Source organism: Labeo rohita, chromosome 15 (assembly GCF_022985175.1).
Source record: "Labeo rohita strain BAU-BD-2019 chromosome 15, IGBB_LRoh.1.0, whole genome shotgun sequence".
NCBI classification, from domain to species: domain Eukaryota; kingdom Metazoa; phylum Chordata; class Actinopteri; order Cypriniformes; family Cyprinidae; genus Labeo; species Labeo rohita.
The window spans coordinates 1,839,447-1,858,818 of NC_066883.1; the positions used below are offsets into that span (position 1 = coordinate 1,839,447).

Here is a 19,372-nt window from a genome sequence, read left to right on the forward strand (position 1 = left end):
GAGGCATTAATGGAATTCCGGGCCAAGGATAGGTTGTCACTGATATATCTGGGTGGGCTTGTGTGTTTGTGTCTGTGTATCCGTCATTAAGATGTTCAGAACACACACACACACACACACACACTCACAGGAGGAGTAATAAGTGTGTGATTGAGAGTCAGTGGACTGCTGTCATCTTAAGGACAGTCTGTAGACTCCTAGAGGATATTGCGCCTCCGTTTTGCCTCATGCTCAAGTATGTGTATTTTTGAGAAGGCAAACTGTTAACGTTGTGTTTGGACACACACACACATGCTTGAAATAGTCTGGGCTCGTTTTATTGCAGGTTTGTTTCTCAGAGCAGGTGTGTTGTGACATGAGCAGTTAACACTGCACTTTGTTTGCGTCACATGTATGTTACTTGAATTAGACTAGATATTCATTAGAAGTGTTTTGGTTTTCTCATTGTCAACTGTTTGCAAGAAAAAGAATGTCAGTGCTACAGTGTTTAAGTTATGTTCATAAGCTGTATGATAAGACAAACACTACAATCTGTATGTGTGTGTGTGTGTGTGTGAGAGAGAGAGAGGAAGAGAGAGCGAGCGTTTCTGCTAACAGAGAGAAAACCAGAGCAAATATTCATTTATTCATTAAACGAGCAGAGCGAGAAGATGTGTTGTGACAGTTGCTCCCTGGCAGTTAATGGATTAAATTAATTCTTCTCATTAGCGCAGGGATCTGTGTGTGTGTGTGTGTGTGTGTGTGTGAGCGAGAGCATGCTTCCTACCTAATAGTGTTTGTTTCTGAGCATTTTCATGCATATGTGTGGAGAGAGATTAAATTGTGGGTGAATTTGAGTAACAGCAATGCATTGTGTTTTATGTTTTAGGATGTCTTTATTTAGCAGGATCACACAAACAACAGCGCTGGTGTTCTGAATGTCAGCACCGCTGTGGCTGTAGGCAATCACAGCTTATCGATTGAAATTGCTTTTGTACGACGGTTCAATAAACAAGAAGTTGATATGGAACAATTTAAATATTAGACACAATATAGCCAGTTTCTCTATTTATTTATGATAATAGTACCAAACAATATTACATTAGAGAGAGAGAAGTATGCATATGAAATCATAGAAGATCTGTTTACCTTGAGAAACCTTTTTTTCTTAATCTCCTTGAAATTCTGCCTGTCCTGATAATTGTATATGCGTTGCATAGACAACATACTGAGATTCTATTTAAACCACTGATGTCTGTATGTGACCCTGGACCACAATACCAGTCATAAGGGTCATTTTTTTAAATTGATTTGTGTATCATCTGAATAAATATAGGCTTTCCATTGGTGTATAGTTTGTTAGGATAGGACAATATTTGAAAATCTGGAATCTGAGGGTGCAAATAAATCAAAATATTGAGAAAATCACCTTTAAAGTTGTCGAAATTAAGTTTTTAGCAATGCATATTACTAATCAAAAATTAATTTAAGATATTAACGGCAGGAAATTTGCAAAATATCCTGATGGAACATGATCTTAATATCCTAAAGATTTTTAGCATAAAAGAAAAATCGATTATTTTGATCCATACAATGTATTTTCGGCTATTGCTACAAATGTACCTGTGCTACTCAAGACTGGTTTTGTGGTCCAGGGTCACATATCCTACTGGATTGATTATTCTAAATGGATTCTAAATTCTGAATGGATTTTCTTAAGTAGTCCACATTAGCCATTCTGACTATAAATAATTTTGCCACTACATGTAAACTAACTCTCAGTAGAGTATTAGTAGACTGTTAGGTTAAGTTAGGGCTAGTAGAATAAGTTGACGTACATGCAAAGTGATGTATAGTCAGTAGAATGTGGACTATCAAAATAAAGTGTCACCTTCTAGACTAATAGTCATCATTGGTAAAACTACAGGACATTTAAGACATTTCAATTAATTTGAATTCACTTTCCCAACCACCAGAGGGCATCAATAGCAGACAGCTGACAGCTTGACTAAAAACGACAAGGTGTTCTGTGTATCAGTCCAACCCAAAATAAATTATATTGCTGTAAGTATGTAAATATGCAAGGAATATAAATCATTTGTGTTTATGGTTATGATTATGAGGAGAAATGATTTGAATACAATATGTAGCAAATACCAGAATAAGAGCTCGTGATACTATATTGCATTAAAATTTGAGGTTGTATAGCGTGCATCATTTTACAAAGAGCAACATCATAAATGCATGGAAAAACTCATCATATCTTCAATTCAATACACAACGCTGTATCTTTTTATTGACTGGTGTCCACTTCGGACTCATGCCAAGATTTTTTGGCCACAGTTTATTTTAAGCTCCAGTTCTCACTATTAACAAACCATTGACTATGACTTTTGCCTCAATAAACTACCAATTTGATGCTTATTAATAATTAGTAAGGTAGTTGTTAGGTTCAGATACTGGGTAGGATTAGGGATGTAGAATATGGTCATGCAGAATATGTGCTTTATAAGTAATAATACATAGGCAATATGTTAATAATGGGCATGCTAATAAGCAACTATTTAATAGTGAGAATTGTTCCTCATACTAAAGTGTTACCATTTGCTTTTTTTTTTTGCTTTTTTTAAAATAATTGATTCATATGCCTTAAGACACTGTTTAATAAAAATCAATAACATCATAACAGAATTGCACGGACCTCTATGAATAACTGTACATAGATTTGCATTCGAAAGCTCTGTTTGGTTGGGTGGTGTTTACTCAGTAAAAACTTCAGTGTTATCATATCATGAGCAATCAAGATCTTAAAGTCAAAATGGACAATTCTTCTTCTCCTTTATTGTATTTTTTATTTTTTTTTTTCCTCGTTTGAAAAGCTATTTCACTTTCACTTATGCAGTTGAGAAGTTTCATACAGACTTTAATTATCGATCCACATATTGATCTTCTGGGACCAACATTTCTGACTATTAAATCCTGGAGCTTTCAAGCTACATCCACTAAACTTTGTACAGACCTGTTTTCTAACTGATCTTTTGTCATGTAAATTGCATTCATGTCCAACTACAACTGTCCAACAAATTTTCTATTCTTGTTTCCTGGTACTATGTACTGTGTGTTCTTGCCTGTTTAGACAGTACACTGTTGTTTTGCTGGAGACATACTGACATACTGAAGCTGGTTGAGAGAGAAGGGGAATGGGATCGGGACACGGCCAGCGTCCCATGAGCACAGCTGCTTTTATGTGCACTACAGTATCCAGTAGATTGACGCTGTTATTCGCTGGGAGATGAATCAATCAACATGATGTTTTTCCGTTTCTGTGGTTTGTGACCGTCTGACCTGCCCCGCTGACCTCTCGCCTGTCCACTCACCGCTCTGTTTTTTTGTTCCTCTAGAAGAAATGTCTCTCGCGGAGCAGGTGAGGAGGATAAAGGACATCGAGGCCATTGAGAGCGACTCCTTTGTTCCTCAAGCTTTCAAATCATCTCGGGATGGCACCAAGGTACATCTCTGTCTCTCTCCTTCTCTATTCTCTTTGCCTTCCTTCTCATATATATATATTCTTTTATTTGATTTCTATTCGCCGAGTTACTTTCCGTTTGTCTGCAAATGAAATGATTGCCATTAAATTCCGTTTGGTCTGCGGCACCTGTCCGCTTGAGCTCGGGCTCTTGAAAAGCGTCCGGCTGTCGGTGGGCCGTCAGCGGGCCACGTTCACTGTCTCCACAGAGAACATTGCTGAATCCGGTCCCGCCAGCATTCGCATTCAGCGCTCAAATTAGATTACTAACAAATGCTCACAGATCTCTGTGGTCTGAGACAAAAGGTGACAGTTGAAATGAGTCCGTATGATAGATTACGGCCCAGAAGGGCCGGGCCGATCTCCCGTGCTGATCTCAGGTCTGTCTGTACGGACTGCAGCACTGCACTGGGAACTGCTGAACTGACACTAGACCAGCACTTAACATCACTATGTTTTTTTTCTGAATGACGTAGGAATAGCTCTATAGATGGAGCAATAAAAGCATACATGGAGGAAATTCTTTGGACACCAAACACAAATGCATACATTAGATTTTTTTAGTAATTTCCATTCCATGTACAGTAATTGGATCTCACTGAGCAGAGCATGGTCTTGACATTAAAATAGGGGTCTGCTAGACCTGGATACAGATGTTATAAAGGACTAGGGAGAGTTGATGTGTCCTGCAAGAGTGAGCACAGTTATGATTATACTATACAAGGCTCTATGGGTTCTGTTGAATCTTTTAAAATTTAAATTTTTGTGGTATTTGTACAGTTAGTACTTTTTGTTTTGGTTATATTTTATTGTAAAGCACTTTGTGACTCCTCCTTGTCTGTGAAAGGTGCTACATAAGTAAATTTTACTTACTTAATTACTAAAAAGAACAGCAGAACGTCTATTTAAATCAAAGGGATGGTTCACCCAGAAAGGAAATCTCATGTACACATCTCTGTCTTCTGTGGAACACAAAAGAAAATATTTTGAAAAATGGTGGTAAACAAACATTTTTGGCTTCTCTAAATATCTTCTTTTATGTACCACAAAAAAAAGGAAAGTCATACAGATTTTGAGTAACATGAGGTAAGTCACCCAAAAATGAAAGTTAGTCCATTATTTACTCACCCTCCAGGCATCCTAGGTGTGTATGACTTCCTTCTTTTTCAGACAAATGCAATCGGAGTTTTATTAAAAAAATAAAATAAAATTATCCTGCCACTTCCAAGCTTTAGAATGGCATAGATGGGTATTTCTTTTCATCAATCCAAAACAAGTCAAATAAAGTGCATACATCCATAATAAAGAGTGCCTCACACGGCTCCAGGGGGTCAATAAAAGCCTCCTGCAGCAAATCAATGCGTTTTTGTGAAAAATATCCATATCTAAAATGGAATAATCACTTTAATCTAGCTTGTGCTCACAGTTGTACATTGAAACAGCACCGGGCGGGTGGCGTAATAGGTCGGCATTGTGCCGCTCAGACTTCACAAACGCGAACGCGCCTTGGAGAAACCAAAACAAAACAACGGTCACAAATTAGAAGTACCAAATGAGGATTGGTAAAGAAACTTGTCAAGAGTATTTCGATACAGGAGACCTTTATTCACCCCCCAGAGCCATGTGAGGCACTTTTTATTATGGATGGATGGACTTATGATGGACTTGTTTTGAACTGTTGAAAAGAAACACCCACCTGTTGCTATGATAGAGCTTGGAAGTACCAGGATAATTCTTTAATATAGCTCCAGTTGGATTCATCTGAAAGAAGAAAGTCATATATACCTAGGATGCCTGGAAAGTAGGAAAATAATGGGCTAATTTTCATTTTTGAGTCAACTATCCCTTTAAGGCAGAGGCTCTTCAGCCCAGTCCTGGAAGGTTAATGTTTTGCTGAGTTTAGCTCTAACCCTAATACCTCAAACAAGCTAATCACAGTGTTTAGAGTTACGTGCAAATTACAGACAGGTGTATTTAATTATGGTTGAAACTAAAGTCTACAGGACGCTGGAGCTGAAGAGCCCTGCTTTAAGGGCTCTAAATTGTGACTATTTATGGCACCAAAACAGAGTGGATCTCCAGTGAATAATACTGCATTCAAGACTAGGTCGGAAGTGGGAACGTCTGAGTTGAAATGTCCCACTTCAAACTTCAGTGAATTCCAGTCACACGTCATGCTAACATATTGATCTCATGATGTTGCCTTGACTTCTTTTTTTTTTTTTTTTTGCTTAAAAAACTAACATAAAATGCTGCCATTCATTTTGAAAAAGAAAAAAATTAAGGTATCATTTTATAAGCTACAACAACGTTTAAGTGTCACGTTAAAAAATAGATTAAAGTCATAATATTTCAAGAATAAAGTCAACATTTTTTGAGAATTTAAACTGTAGATATTAAAGTTAGAATATTTTGATAGTATAGCCTATCAACCTTATTTTTCCCATAAGATTGGGTGCAGCTGTTCGTACATTTCTTTGTGTCTGGCCTCCGGTCTCATCCACTTTCAGCTATTTTTAGCTGCACAAAAAGCTCGTTTTGCTGCTTGATACTGCAAACTGGTGTGTCTTAACATTTAATATTTGATTGCATTATCTTAATTATGAACACACTGGTTTGTAGTGCAAACTGTTTTACCGTTTACTGCACTTCGATATTCTTCTTGTTATTTCCCTATGGCAGATTATGAAGCGGACGTCTAACACATTACCAGAAAACAGCGTACTTCCGCATTGTAAAATAAGGTGGATATTGCACATGCAAAGGCCCAGATTGAGAGCACCGGGAGAAGTTGCCAGGCCACCAGAACATATTTGAATATTGTGTGTCTGAGCGGCCACATCATTTTACTGGGATGAGGAAGAGTCAATTTTAAGGACTTGCGGAAATGGTTTAATAAGAGTTCATCAAGAGAATGATATTTAATAACAGACTGAACAGGAACAACTTTTTATCAGTTCATTAAATTATACTGTTTTCTTTGTGAAAATTCCAGCACCTACTCCACAAAAGGCTTCCACTCTTTCACTCCTCACATGTATTTAATTAAAAAACAATGAATGTTCTAAAGGTTGAAGTGGGCTTGTTATATATAACATACGTTATATTGTTGTCTTTTCTGAGGTATATAACATTAAGTGACTGAATTCCGTCATAATTTATTATTATCAGTGACTTTAATTTTCATATTTTAATTATAATAACACATTTAATTGCTTTTATTTTTGTCCACATTTTTATTTTTAATCATGAACCTACAGGACGATATATGCATTTATTTTGAAGAGCACAGATGAACAGAGACTGTGCGTCACTTTTCATGTTCAACACCACACCCACTAAAAACAACAAAATACGCTATTGCTGAGTTGAAAAAAAGATTTCTCGATTTTAATAGATTCTTTTAATAGACATTTTAATGAACCAATATCGATACTTAAATTCCAATCGATCTTTTGGTCTATGCTGTTTTCAGCTGATGAATGAACAGTAGGCTACATAGTGTGCTTCCCTTCCAATAAATCACAATATGCTAAGCTTTGTGCTTTGTTACTTTTGATATGAAACAAAGTCTTAGATTTCAAATTCTGTCCATTTCATTAGGAAATTCAAGCAATAAATACCGTTTGGCACTCTTTAATGTGGCGTGATAGATCACCTGTGCATAATCAAATGCATAGCACAATTGAGTTTCATTTTTGTTGTGGATCCAGTGCTCTGCTGACACACTGGAGCGCACTCGCCACCAACTGAATGGACAGCCTTTTTCCATCACTAATAAAAAAATTAGTGATGGAAAAAGATTTTTCCATCACTAATAAAAAAAAAAATCCATAAATGACGTACAATTTTCGGTTAAAGGAGAAGTCCACTTCCAAAACAAAGATTCACATATAATGTACTCACCCACCTGTCATCCAAGATGTTCATGTCTTTCTTTCTTCAGTCGAAAAGAAATTATGTTTTTTGAGGAAATTATTTCAGGATTTTTCTCCATATAATGGACTGATATGGTGCCCCAATTTTGAACTTCCAAAATGTAGTTTAAACGCGGGTTCAAACGATCACAAATGCGGTTGTAAACGATACCAACCGAGAAAGAAGGGACAAATGCTCGTCTTGTCTTGCTCTCCATGAACTCTGTGTATTCTGGTTCAAGACAGTTAGGGTATGTAAAAAAACTCCAATCGTATTTTCTCCTTCAACTTCAAAAATGATTTCAAAATCATCCTACATCGCTGCAGAAGTACCGACTCAGTCTTTGCAAAGTGAACGTGCAAAGAAGATCAAACACCCTTAACAAAAAAGGTAAAACAGCGATATAGGACCATTTTGAAGTTGAGGGAGAACATGAGATGGGAGTTTTTCCACATACACTAACTGTCATGAACCACAACAAAAACAGTCCAAGCAGAGTAAGGCAAGACGAGCGTTTGGCATTAAAAAGTATATAAATTGTATTATTTTTATTAAAATAACCGATCAATCTGCCCTGAGTTCACGGGTCGAATGTCCAAGTGCTGATCTAGAAGTTATTTCCAAGTTGTCTGGAATGTATCATAAGACATGATAGTAAAAAAGTTAAGGAATGGGGCGTTTCTCTTTAATTAAACACCTCATCATGCAAAGTGGGGGTGGATTTGAGTATTATGAATAAGATAAATGTTTGAAATAAGGGGCAAATGAGCACGCTGTGTGATTTCTTATGTTTTTGTAAATAACACAGCCTTTTATTTGTAGGTGACTGAAGCTTCAGAGATCAAGAAAGAGGCAGAGACTATAAAAGAGGAAGTCACCCTTTTGCCCACCGCCATCATGTACAATGACAGCAACACCCTGGCTCACCCTAACGTAAGACTGTTTTGTGTGTGTGTACCTACTTGCATGTGAGCTGACAAAACCTTCCAAAACCTTGCTTTGGAGACATCTCTATTTGTAAAAACAAAGTACCATTAACATTTTAGTCTAGCATGCGTATTATTCTGCTTTATTCTGCATGAGCATATTTCAAGTATGGTAGCCCATACCTAAACTTAACAGCTGCCTTACTAACTATTAATAAATCAGGAGTTTGAGACAAAGGTCGTAGTTTATAGTTAGTGAATAGTGAGAACCGGTCCCCAAACTAAAGTGTGACCAAAAACAGTATAAAAGTAAAGTATTTTTGTAGAAATAGAGCATTAGATTCTAGTATTTATACCTGGCTGTATATGAAACAATAGAGGTCTATTGAATGCCCCTATCTAGATAACAAAGTATTCTATAAAGTATAGTAATTTTTTAATGTTGTGGGGCCAAAGTTTCAGTCCCCATGAGGAAAACAGTTTAGAAATCATACTAAATTGGAGAATCCTCGCTGGTGTGTGTTTTAAAATCAGAAGGTAATCTCTCCTCCTCATGAACCTCTCTAATTCTTTTAAAGAAAAAACAATGTTATTCACAACATACATCAAATAAGGCTTTGGCGTCGCAGGCCCAGCATCCGAAGTTACACTTAAGCTTCCCAAAAGGCCTCCAATCGATATTTCTCCGCTCCCAAGGCTTCTTTTCCCCCACCCTAGTAGAAATTGCCTATTTCTGAAGCTCCACTTCTTGACAACCCACTCAGGGCCCTTCTTATGCACCCTCAGTAATATTGGCAGACAGAATTTCCTATGAAAGCGCGCTCCGTCTCTCTCACTCTGCAAACTGGGTTATGTGTGACTGATGCAGATGAGCTCGACAGGCTGATCTATTGCAGCAATATGCCCAAGGCGAGGGAGCCCTGATCACCAGTAATGATTCAATCATTTAGCCACCACCACTTACTGTATCTACTGTAATTTCAAACTCGTTAGCCGCGCTTCGCTAGGTGCGTTAAGAGTCAGAGGAGGCTCGTCGTCGTGTCGCGGAATCGCCTACAAAAAGATAAGGCGCGGGGAAGCGGGCGACGTACACCCTCAAGTCTATTAGCGCTACACGTGCACGTGTTTCCCAAGCAAACGGAGAGCCCGAACGAGCGCTACGGGCGGACCCTAACCCGATGTAAATGACACGCTTATAATGCGCACGCACATCCGCGCACGGCGGCGGCGGGATGGAAGCGATCAGTCTTTCCGAAGCGCAGATTTGATTTGGTGCCTCTCGTGTTTTTTGGATGAAGGAAATGAGTGATGAGTGTTGGAGAAGAATCCGGAACTTCCAAACTTAAGGAACTCATAAGCACAACTAATGTGGGAATCACTCAAATTCTCCCTTTACGCTGACATCCGAATCAACCGCGCGTATTACCATGTCTGATGTGTTTATGATGCAATACCATTTACACTTTCTCCAAATCTAATCGCAGCTGTGATTGTCCTATATTAAGCCAACCGAGACAATTAGAGCGCAGACTTGGAATCCATTAGAAACCAATAGGAAAGATTTGTTTCAAAAGGCTTACTTACATTTCAGATCTATAACGTCGGGCCGTTCGTAGACCTCGGCCGAATCCAGGCTTCCTCGTGCCTCTGAGTGGAGTAAACGACGAGGGAATTTTAAATCGCGCACACGCAGACAGTCACAGATTTCCCACTGTGGGCGCAGATTATCTGATCTCAATAACATCTCACTTCTCTCTGTAGGAGGACTCTGTAACGTTCACTTGTGCTGCACAGATAGGGATCACAGTGTTTACTGTAATAATATCCAATGGGTTGTGCATTTCTAATCCAATATACAGCTCTTTCAGTTCTTAAAAAACAACATTGCATTTGTCGTCAGCATATTCTCTCACTAAGACTCGTGGCAAAATAAATTGAACCGAACTGATTCGGTTTTCATCATTTAGCAAAGAAAGAAAAATCATTTGATCAAGTGGTTTTAGACCAAATATGTGTCATCCCAACTAATCATAACAGCATTGACATTTATATTTTCTGCTGTTCTGCCTAATGAAGACATCAGACTTACATCCTTCCCTGTGTATCTGCTCTGTTTTTGTGTCTATGTGAATGTATTTCCTGTATTCACATCAAAATCATCCACTGCACACCTGTGAATAAGGAATAAAAAGCACTGCAGCCTAATGAACATATTCACTATTAACTAGTGCATACTACTAGCATATTGGCTGTTTATTAGTACTTATTCTTGTTTCATACTTACCCATAACAGTCACACTTTATTTTAAGGTCCAGTTCTCGCTATTAACAAACTATTAATGATTTTGCCTCAATTAACCCCTGCTTATTAATAGTTAGTCAGGTAGTTAGAAGTAACGTATTACTTTTTAATTGAGAAGAAAATATCTGAGTTACTCTTTTCAAATAAGTAATGCCAGTTACTTTTCCCCCCATTTATTGATTAAAAGCTCTCCTGTCCACATGTTGAGAGACTTCGGGAGTAAGATGTTAGTTCTAGAATAAATGTGAACATGCATTAATTCATCTCACTAACAGAAAACAGATTCAGTATTCCTCAAAATGAATAAAAACAGTGAAATTCAACTCAGAATATGATGCAAACCTGCAATGTTTAAATATCTTAAATAATACAAATATCCTTTATGCATCCTTTATGTGGTTAATATAACACATTTTATTAACCAATGTCTTTGCTGCCGACCTTCAATGATCCAATTTAACCATACTAATAAGCAAAAATTACTCAAGATAATCTAACATTTGTTTTCCTTTTTTTATTGCTGAAGAGTTGACATGAGGCTTTTGGTGTGAAAAGGCATTACTTTCCATAAAAAGTAACTAAGTAATGTAATTAGTTACTTTTAGGGAGTAACTCGATATTGTAATGCATTACTTTTAAAAGTAACTTTCCCCAACACTGTGTATATATGTATATGTGTGTGTGTGTGTGTATATATATATATATATATATATATATATATGTATGTATGTATGTATGTGTGTGTGTGTGTACTTGTTTTTACTACATTGTAGTCCTACATTGTTTTCTACATTGTAGTTATTATCCAAATGTCCCCACAAGGATAATAAAACCTGTTGTCCCCACAATGTAAAAAAAAAAGATTAAAAATAGTAAGTGATTTTTTCTGAAAATTTAACAATGCAAACATGTTTTCTGTAAGGGGTAGGTTTAGGGTTAGGGTTGGGTTAGGGGATAGACAATATCGTTTGGTCAGTATAGAAAGTATAGGAAGTCCTATAATAAGGAAGTCAGTATAATAAGTCTATGGAAAGTCCCCACAATTCACAAAAACAAACGTGTGTGTGTGTGTGTGTGTGTGTGTGTGTGTGTGTTTTACCACAGCTCTTTTTTTTCACTATTTGTTTCTTTTAAATATTTATCTTGCCACAAAAATAGCCATAGATTGCAACAATGCGTTGCAAGGATTGCAATGATGTAAAGTTTTTGAGTCTATGACAAAAAATGTACGATCAAGGGCAATAAATGTCTGAAATTTCAGTTTTGCACTGTAGCACCCCTTTTAGGCCGATTGGGACGAGACTTTGTGTCTGAGTAGCGAGCCAGACTACTACCTTCTGACCAAGTTTCAGCTCTCTAGGCCTTACAGTTTGGTCTGCATGATCAGTTTTAGCGCAGAATAATAATAATAATAATAAACGTCCTATCAATTACAATTGGGTTTCAGCACTACGTGCTTGAACCCCTAATAAAAAAAGAAAGACACTGAGACAGAGTATAATTGTGCTGAATAAAAAGGCATTGGTATGTTTTATAAGTACTAATAAACAGCCAATTTTTATTAATGATAATAAGCATCTAGTTAATAGTGAATATGTTTCCTGATTGAAAGTGTTACCAACAAGAGAAAAAAGAAAAAAAAAACTACACTATTAAAACAAAATTTTCATTCCTCTGACAAAAATGTGGATGATTCAGAGTTTGGCACAGTGAGGTTTTGGCTGTTCCTGTAGTGATGCTCTGTGATGGACACAGTAGTAAAGTTCTTTGGAAGTTCATTGTAATTTAATAGTCTAAATGAATTGAAGTTAACTGGCTTTCTCACTCTCCTGCAGCTCTTCATGGATAAAGAGGAGGCAGAGCGGTTGTGGTTGAACAGACTGATTTCTCTGCGTCAGGAGAGACTCATGGGGAGTCCAGTATCCTGAACAAATCCAGCTTCCTCAGACCCCCAAACCTGTGCGGATGTGGACTCGCTGTAGTCTTAGCCTCTGTAATTCCAGCAGATCTCAAAAAGGAGCAAGTGCTCCACCTGCTGGTTTCTATCAGAAATGTGATCCAAAATTGAATTTCAGCATGTGCTTATTCTGAATTTTTAAATCTTTATTCTACTTCATACTAACTAATAATGGTAGTATTGAGGTTTTAGAAGTGATTTACACAAAATGTGTCCTTTTTTTTTTTTTTTTTTTTTTTTTTTTTAAGTTTGAGCAGACGTTCTTCTCATTAGCATAGATGACAATTGTATTTAGTGTGTAGTAGGGTTTTGTTGTTTTTCTTTTTTTTTGTTTTCTTTTTTCAAAATAAATGGTTGTAAATCTTGGATAAAACTTATTAGTCATAAACTTTGTATAGTAAAGAATGACAACGTGAAAGCCTATTGAGGAATCACGGTACAGTTTCTGCATGGTACTGTTCATCATTTTTAATGTCTAGAGTGTTTTCATGACCAGTCTTTAGTAAGTGAGGTTGAGGGAGCTGAAGTGAGATTAGCAGTTACTTGTGAAACTTGCTGCATGTCAGATAGCCAAGAACAGAGCTATGAACAGGGGTTTTCAGGGGTGTTCTCTGATTTGTTAATTAGATTTGAGTGAACTAACGTTTAGCCAATCACAGCACGAATCTCTTGGGCGTCTGCCATGAGCTTCAAATCTTGTTGCTCTTGTGAATTTAAAATTTATTATACTGTATGAACACCCTTGGGTCACATCACCATACTGTCCCCCCCACTTTTAAATTGCCTGCTACGCCCCTGCAAACAGCCTTCTTTATTAGTAATCAAGTCTACAGCAGACTACAAAGAGACTTATTTTACTTATGACTATTCAGGGCCATTTCTATATACATACAATGCATATAATACAGTTGAGATGATGACTGATGCATTTGGATAATGAAATATTTATTATGTTTCATGAGAGATCAGGTGGTCTGCATCCCCACATATAGGGGAGACCCGAGATGGTTGTAATACTTTTTTGCTTTAATGTCTGTGCCTCAGCATTTGTGCTGTTTATCTCTCATTACATGAATGTTCTTAAATTTATCTATAAAACGAGGTTCTTTTGTAAACATACCCCAAAATTGTGGAAGTTAATGTTAAGTACAACAAGTGCTTTTGTTACAGCGGGTTGTAATGGACATGGACAGTCTGACCCTTGGTTCACAGGATCCAAAATTCTATCAAATGTTTAACAGGGTTCATACGGGTGCTTGAAAATGCGGTTGAATTGGTTTCATAGTAATTCACTGGATGATACATTTTTTTTTTAACATAAAATAAGCCTAACAGTTCCTCTCGAGTCTGCGCGTGTGGTTATAGTGTGATCAGAGGACGCACATTGAGACTGACAGAACAGAGCGGGAGATAAAACATGCTGGGAGGTTGCCACTTCAGCCAGCGCTGGGTTGAAAATGACAAATACAAATTATGGTTAAAACCGGAGGTCTTCGGCCCTGTTCCTGGGGACCCACTATTCTGAAGAGTTTAGCTACAACCCTAATCAAACACACCTGAAGTGGTCAATCAAGCTCCTCTGCTTGAAAATTGCAGAAATAAACTTTCCAGGAGAGTGGTTCCTCAGGAGCAGGGTTGAAGACCTCTGGTTAAAACTAAATACTTGAGTAGCCTCCTGTAAAATTCCTGATAAAAAAGAGTCTGCATTTCTGAGCCATATAAAAGGTAAACAAAAATGCCTGTGCTCAGTTAAAATAAATCCTTTAAGACTGTCGCGATTAAAGTGAAATTTTAAAATGAATGAAAATGTTTTATTGAGGCATATGTTTAGATATGCTCACAATGCATTTTCTTTATGCTTGTCTTTCCCCAGTGTTGAGCATTATAACAAAACACACACACGCTACAGTTGTGTTCAGTTCATGCGCTCACGGAATGCATTCTGCACTCTCGCGAATGCTGTCATCGTAAACAACAGTGCAGAAAAAAGAAATTCATTTTGTGGTTTAGACAGAAAGATTCAGTGAGCTTGTGCTAGACTGAAAGCATCCGTTTTAGTGAAGGGGAACTTTTGTTGCTCTTTTTCTGTTATGTTTTAATCCCAAATTCAGTGACCATTTTGTTTTTCATGCTACTAAAATAACCAATGAGAAAAATGTCATGAATATGACGTGTCGTTTCCCCCACACAAAAACGTAATCTACATTATTCATCATTGTCACATCAACTTGTATCAAGTTTAAGGAAATAAAAAGACACAAATGCCTTTAAGGTCTTAAAACTTGAGGACGGAAAGACAAGAATCATGATATGGCTTACTGTGATGATTAAACTTCAAAAGGCTATGATTTAATTGAATAAATAAAGTCAAAACGCAGCATAGGTGTTTTGATATGAAATTATGGTAACACTTTATTCTTAACTAGTTATTTATTAGCATAAATATTCCTATAATATTAGCCATTTATTAGTACTAATTAAGCACATATTAATGCCTTATTCTACATGACCTTATTCTACGTCCCTAACCCTATCCAATACCTAAACTTAACTTCCTTACTAACTATTAATTAGCAGCAAATTAGGAATTTATTGAGAGAAAAGTCGTAGTTAATAGTGAATAAGTGTTCCCTATTCTAAAGTGTAGAGAAATGATCTCTGAAGGGAACCGCCTGTTTTGATGGCATTTTCATTTCATTTTGTCTACGTATATAATGTCTGATAATGTATAGTTAATTAGCCTCATTCATGAAATGTGTAAATATATGTATAAATTCTGAGTAAAACGATTACTGAGTAATGTCCAATTTGATAGTTAAACGTGTATGTTAATGAATTCCAATCATTCATAAATAGGGCGCTCATGCACGCTCATTCACAATTAGCATAATCCCCCTCAGTGAATTACAGCTGTGCAAATTGTGTGTCCAGGAATGCAGTGGAATATTCTGGTGTACTTCTTTGGGTTTGGCTCCAGTATATTGCATAAATGCAAAAAAGACTAATAGAACATATGGCTAACGTGTGTCCACCAAAGAGTTGAAAGTCTACATCAAAACGGCTTTACGAACGATTTACACAAAAAGTGTGTGTTTTAAAATTAAGACAGTTAAGAAAGAGTTCGTATTTCAAGGACACGTTTTGTCCTCAGTTGTCTCTAGTTAGTCCCTTGTGGGATCCAGGGAGCAAGGTTAAGTGCCACTCCATAGTCACTGGCTCTGCTTCTGGGTTTCATTGTAAAGAAGAAAGGTGAGGGGGTTACAGCCAATCTTGGATCAACAAGTCTTGAACCGGGCCCTGTACAAGCTCCTGTTCAAGAGGTTGACACACAAATGCATTGAGATACGCGTCCAACCGAAGGTTGGTCGACCTGAAGGACGCATACGTCTATGTCTCGGATTTTTCGCTCTGCTTTTTGAGGTGTACCATTACAAGGTCCCCCCTTCGGGCTGTCTCTGTCTTCCTGCGTTTTCTCAAAGTCACGGAGGGTGCCCTTGCCACATTAAAGGCAGTAAGCATCAGCTTCCTCATCTCGTCAACTGGCTCATTCTAGCACACTCTTAAGATCTGTTGTGTGAGCACAGGGACCTTGTGCTCAGGCATCTGAGGTTTTGGGTAAACCAGTAGCTTGTCTCGGCAAGCTCTTCTCCCTGTGCAGAGCATCTCTTTTCTTGGTATTGGAGTTGGACTTGGTCAACATGATTGCACATCTCATGAATGAGTGCGCCCAGTAGGTGCTGAACTTTCCATTAATTATTTTAAGGGGAAAACAGTGGTTCCACTGAAGCAATTTCAGAGGTTTCTTGGGCATTTGGGATCTGTAGCTGCAGTAACGCCACTACTGGCTACACAGCCGAGTCCTGAGACAAGCATGGTGCCATTGCACGCATCGTGCAGACCTTTTGGCACACTTTCAGCCCATGGTTGGACCTTGCCTTTCTATGGGCAAGAGTGCCCATAGAACAAGTGTTCAGGCCTGTTGTGGTTGCCTCCAGATGACTTGCTGCAACTTGCCCATTGTCTCCTCGTTTGAAGTCAGCAGAATCTCAGGTCGCTCCCTGCCATCCACATTCTGAGTGAGCTTACACACTCGGGAGAGTGGAGACTCTATTACCAGCTAGTTCAGCTGATCAGGAGTTGATTCACAGAGGCCCAGATAAGACCTGTTTACTTTCCAGGAATTCTCCCTTTGCCCACTGTTTTACTCCCTAGCTGAGAGGCTCCTTGGTACAGACACACTGGCACACAGTTGGCCCTGAACCTATGCAAGTATGCGTTTTCCCCAATCTACTTGCACTGTGTCCCCCAGCCACTGTGCAAGGTCAGGAAGGACAAGGAGCAGGTTGCACCGTACTGAATGGCCTAGACCAGTTTCTTGAACCTCATGCTCTTCGAGACAGCCCCTCCCTGGCGAATTCACCAGAAGAAGTATCTTCCTTCTCAGAGATGGATCACTATCTGGCACCCATGTCCAGACATCTGGAACCTCCACATGTGGGTTCTAGACAGGACACGGAGGACTTTAAGCCATTTAAGCCAGAGCTCCCTCTACCAGGCAAACTTAAGTCTTAAATGCTGTCTGTTCCCTGAGTGGTTTTCTTCCACCCAATAATTTTTTTAAGAAATCCATATAAATTATAACCCCTTTTTCAAATCAAGATTCTTGGCTGTGTGACATCACACAGACCATAACCGCTCCCACGATAGTTGATTGACACTGACATGTTACCTTGAACTGTCTGCCATGGGTTTGACGCCATTGCAGGAGTAGACAACAACATCTACGAATGAGCGATTGAGGTGTTCTGTTGTTGGATGTAATAATGATCATAGCAGTCATCATTTACTCCCAACATCTGAGCCGCTACCTAACGTTACTTTCATTTTTGAAGGGAATGTGCCTGGCGATCTACATAAAAGCATCTAAAATCACACAAATCATTCGTGATCCAGCTTCACCTACAAAAGAAGTGAGTAATAAGGGTTTTTTTTAATGAATCTTCACAAATTGCCTTTCTTAATAATGTGCTAGTTAGCAAGGTTCGCGGCTTAAGTTTACGATCTGCTCGTCATGCAAAAAGAGGCAGGGTGAGCAGAGCTCATTAGCATTTAAAGAAGTGGGTTGCTGTAAACAGGAATGATTTTGACAAGGTAAAAAGGGTGTTGTTTTACATTACCATTGAGAAATTTTAACCAAAGTATGTTATGGACTTTTCATTAAGACCCTAAAGAATCATATCAACTTGTGGAAAATGGGCATCTGATGACCCCTTTAAGTGGTAATGCAAATAACAGTCCAACTGAACAACAACAGGACCAGTCAAGTCAGTGATGCTGAATACTCAACAAATAATTCCTGGTAAAATGCCAGTCCAGGGTGTGCCACTAGGTGATGGTGTTGCTCCACAAATGCGACCACAGAAACAAATCAGACTGCCAGAAAGAGATTTACAGACTTTTTTGAGTGTGCACACATATTTGACTGTGTTCTCAAAGTATACTATAAAGAGGCCAACATCAATGTGTTTTCAGGTTAAAGAAGAAGCTATGGGAAGATATTTGTCTATAAAAAGAAGAACAAGAGAAAGTTTATGATCTGAGTTTAGCTCCTTGCATCTTATCTCACACTTGACTGTCAACTGAAGCATCATTCTGAAATTCACACTCAGCAGCTTCTGTGAACAGTAAAGCCAGACTACTTTGATTTGATCTCAAACGTTAGACTGTTAATCTGCTGGGAAACCTCATGAGAAAGTCTGTTAATATAAGGCAAATGAGTTAATGTAAGGCAATTGTTTCATAACTTTCCTTATGTATACCTCTGAAAAAATACAGCGGCCTGAACCTTGGGGATCTCAGTGGTGGGTATGACCATGTTTATAGCAGTCCGACAAGTTATAATAATAGTTTTAGAACTATATGCAATTACCATGACAAGACAAAATGTTGCAACCAAAATGTGGTTGTGTTTGATAAGGTCCCTTCTCTCACGGGTGGGAGACTCAGAAGGTTTTTTTTTTTGTTTGTTTGTTTGATTTCAATTGTCTCCTAGCAAGCTCTGAACCACTCTTCATCTGCTCCAGCTGAAGAAAAAACACCAAACCTGTGAGTACTGGAGATAACAGCTCACAATGATGTGTGGGAGGTCCCTGTTTAACAGCAGTGACATTCACAAAGGTTTCCAGAGTAACTGGGAACACAATGTGTCTTTAGGCCTTCCTATCTAAGTTTTGATAATTAAAGGACAGACAAAGACCTGTACAAATTGTACTATAAATGTATCTGCTACCTATTAGATGTCACAGCAACATTGTTATGAAAACGAAAACAAATCACTTATGAACAAATCATTTTTAGTCGATGTTATCTCTACAAACAGTTTAGTTTTTTATGTTTTAAATGAAATTTGACTAGATGACCGTTTTAAATGAATCCGCCCCTCCAAATTTCACTTTTGTGGGGGTGTGCATAACAAATATCCCTTGGAGATCTCTTATATTTTAGTATTTTGGTATTGTGTAAAACACAAGGCACGCCTTGTGTTTTATTTCTAATTATTTACAGACCATCAAGATACTCTCAAACATTTTTTGATGACTTTACAGAGCTTCTGTCTGCAACTAACACTGAATTTATGTATGTTTATGAATATTTATGAATGTTAATTCAAATTAATTGTTAATTGTATATAATTATTTATAAAAAGTAATTCATTGTAATTACTGGCAATTTTAATATACATATAGATAGCCCTAATAAAACTA

General features: G+C 37.8%; 1 protein-coding gene across 2 annotated transcripts in view; it reads left to right on the forward strand.

Annotated features, from left to right (window-relative positions):
- rsrc1 (arginine/serine-rich coiled-coil 1) overlaps positions 1 to 13,727 on the forward strand; it is a 176,348-nt gene extending 162,621 nt beyond the window's left edge. Inside the window, exons 8-10 of one of the 2 annotated variants that reach the window (XM_051128713.1) lie at positions 3,381 to 3,487; positions 8,246 to 8,356; positions 12,487 to 13,727. In XM_051128713.1, the coding sequence (XP_050984670.1) occupies positions 3,381 to 3,487; positions 8,246 to 8,356; positions 12,487 to 12,579 (311 nt within the window). In that variant the 3' untranslated portion in view covers positions 12,580 to 13,727. The remainder of the gene's footprint in view (positions 1 to 3,380; positions 3,488 to 8,245; positions 8,357 to 12,486) is intronic. The other variant, XM_051128715.1, reaches the window with a different exon arrangement.
- Positions 13,728 to 19,372: the final 5,645 nt, after the last annotated feature.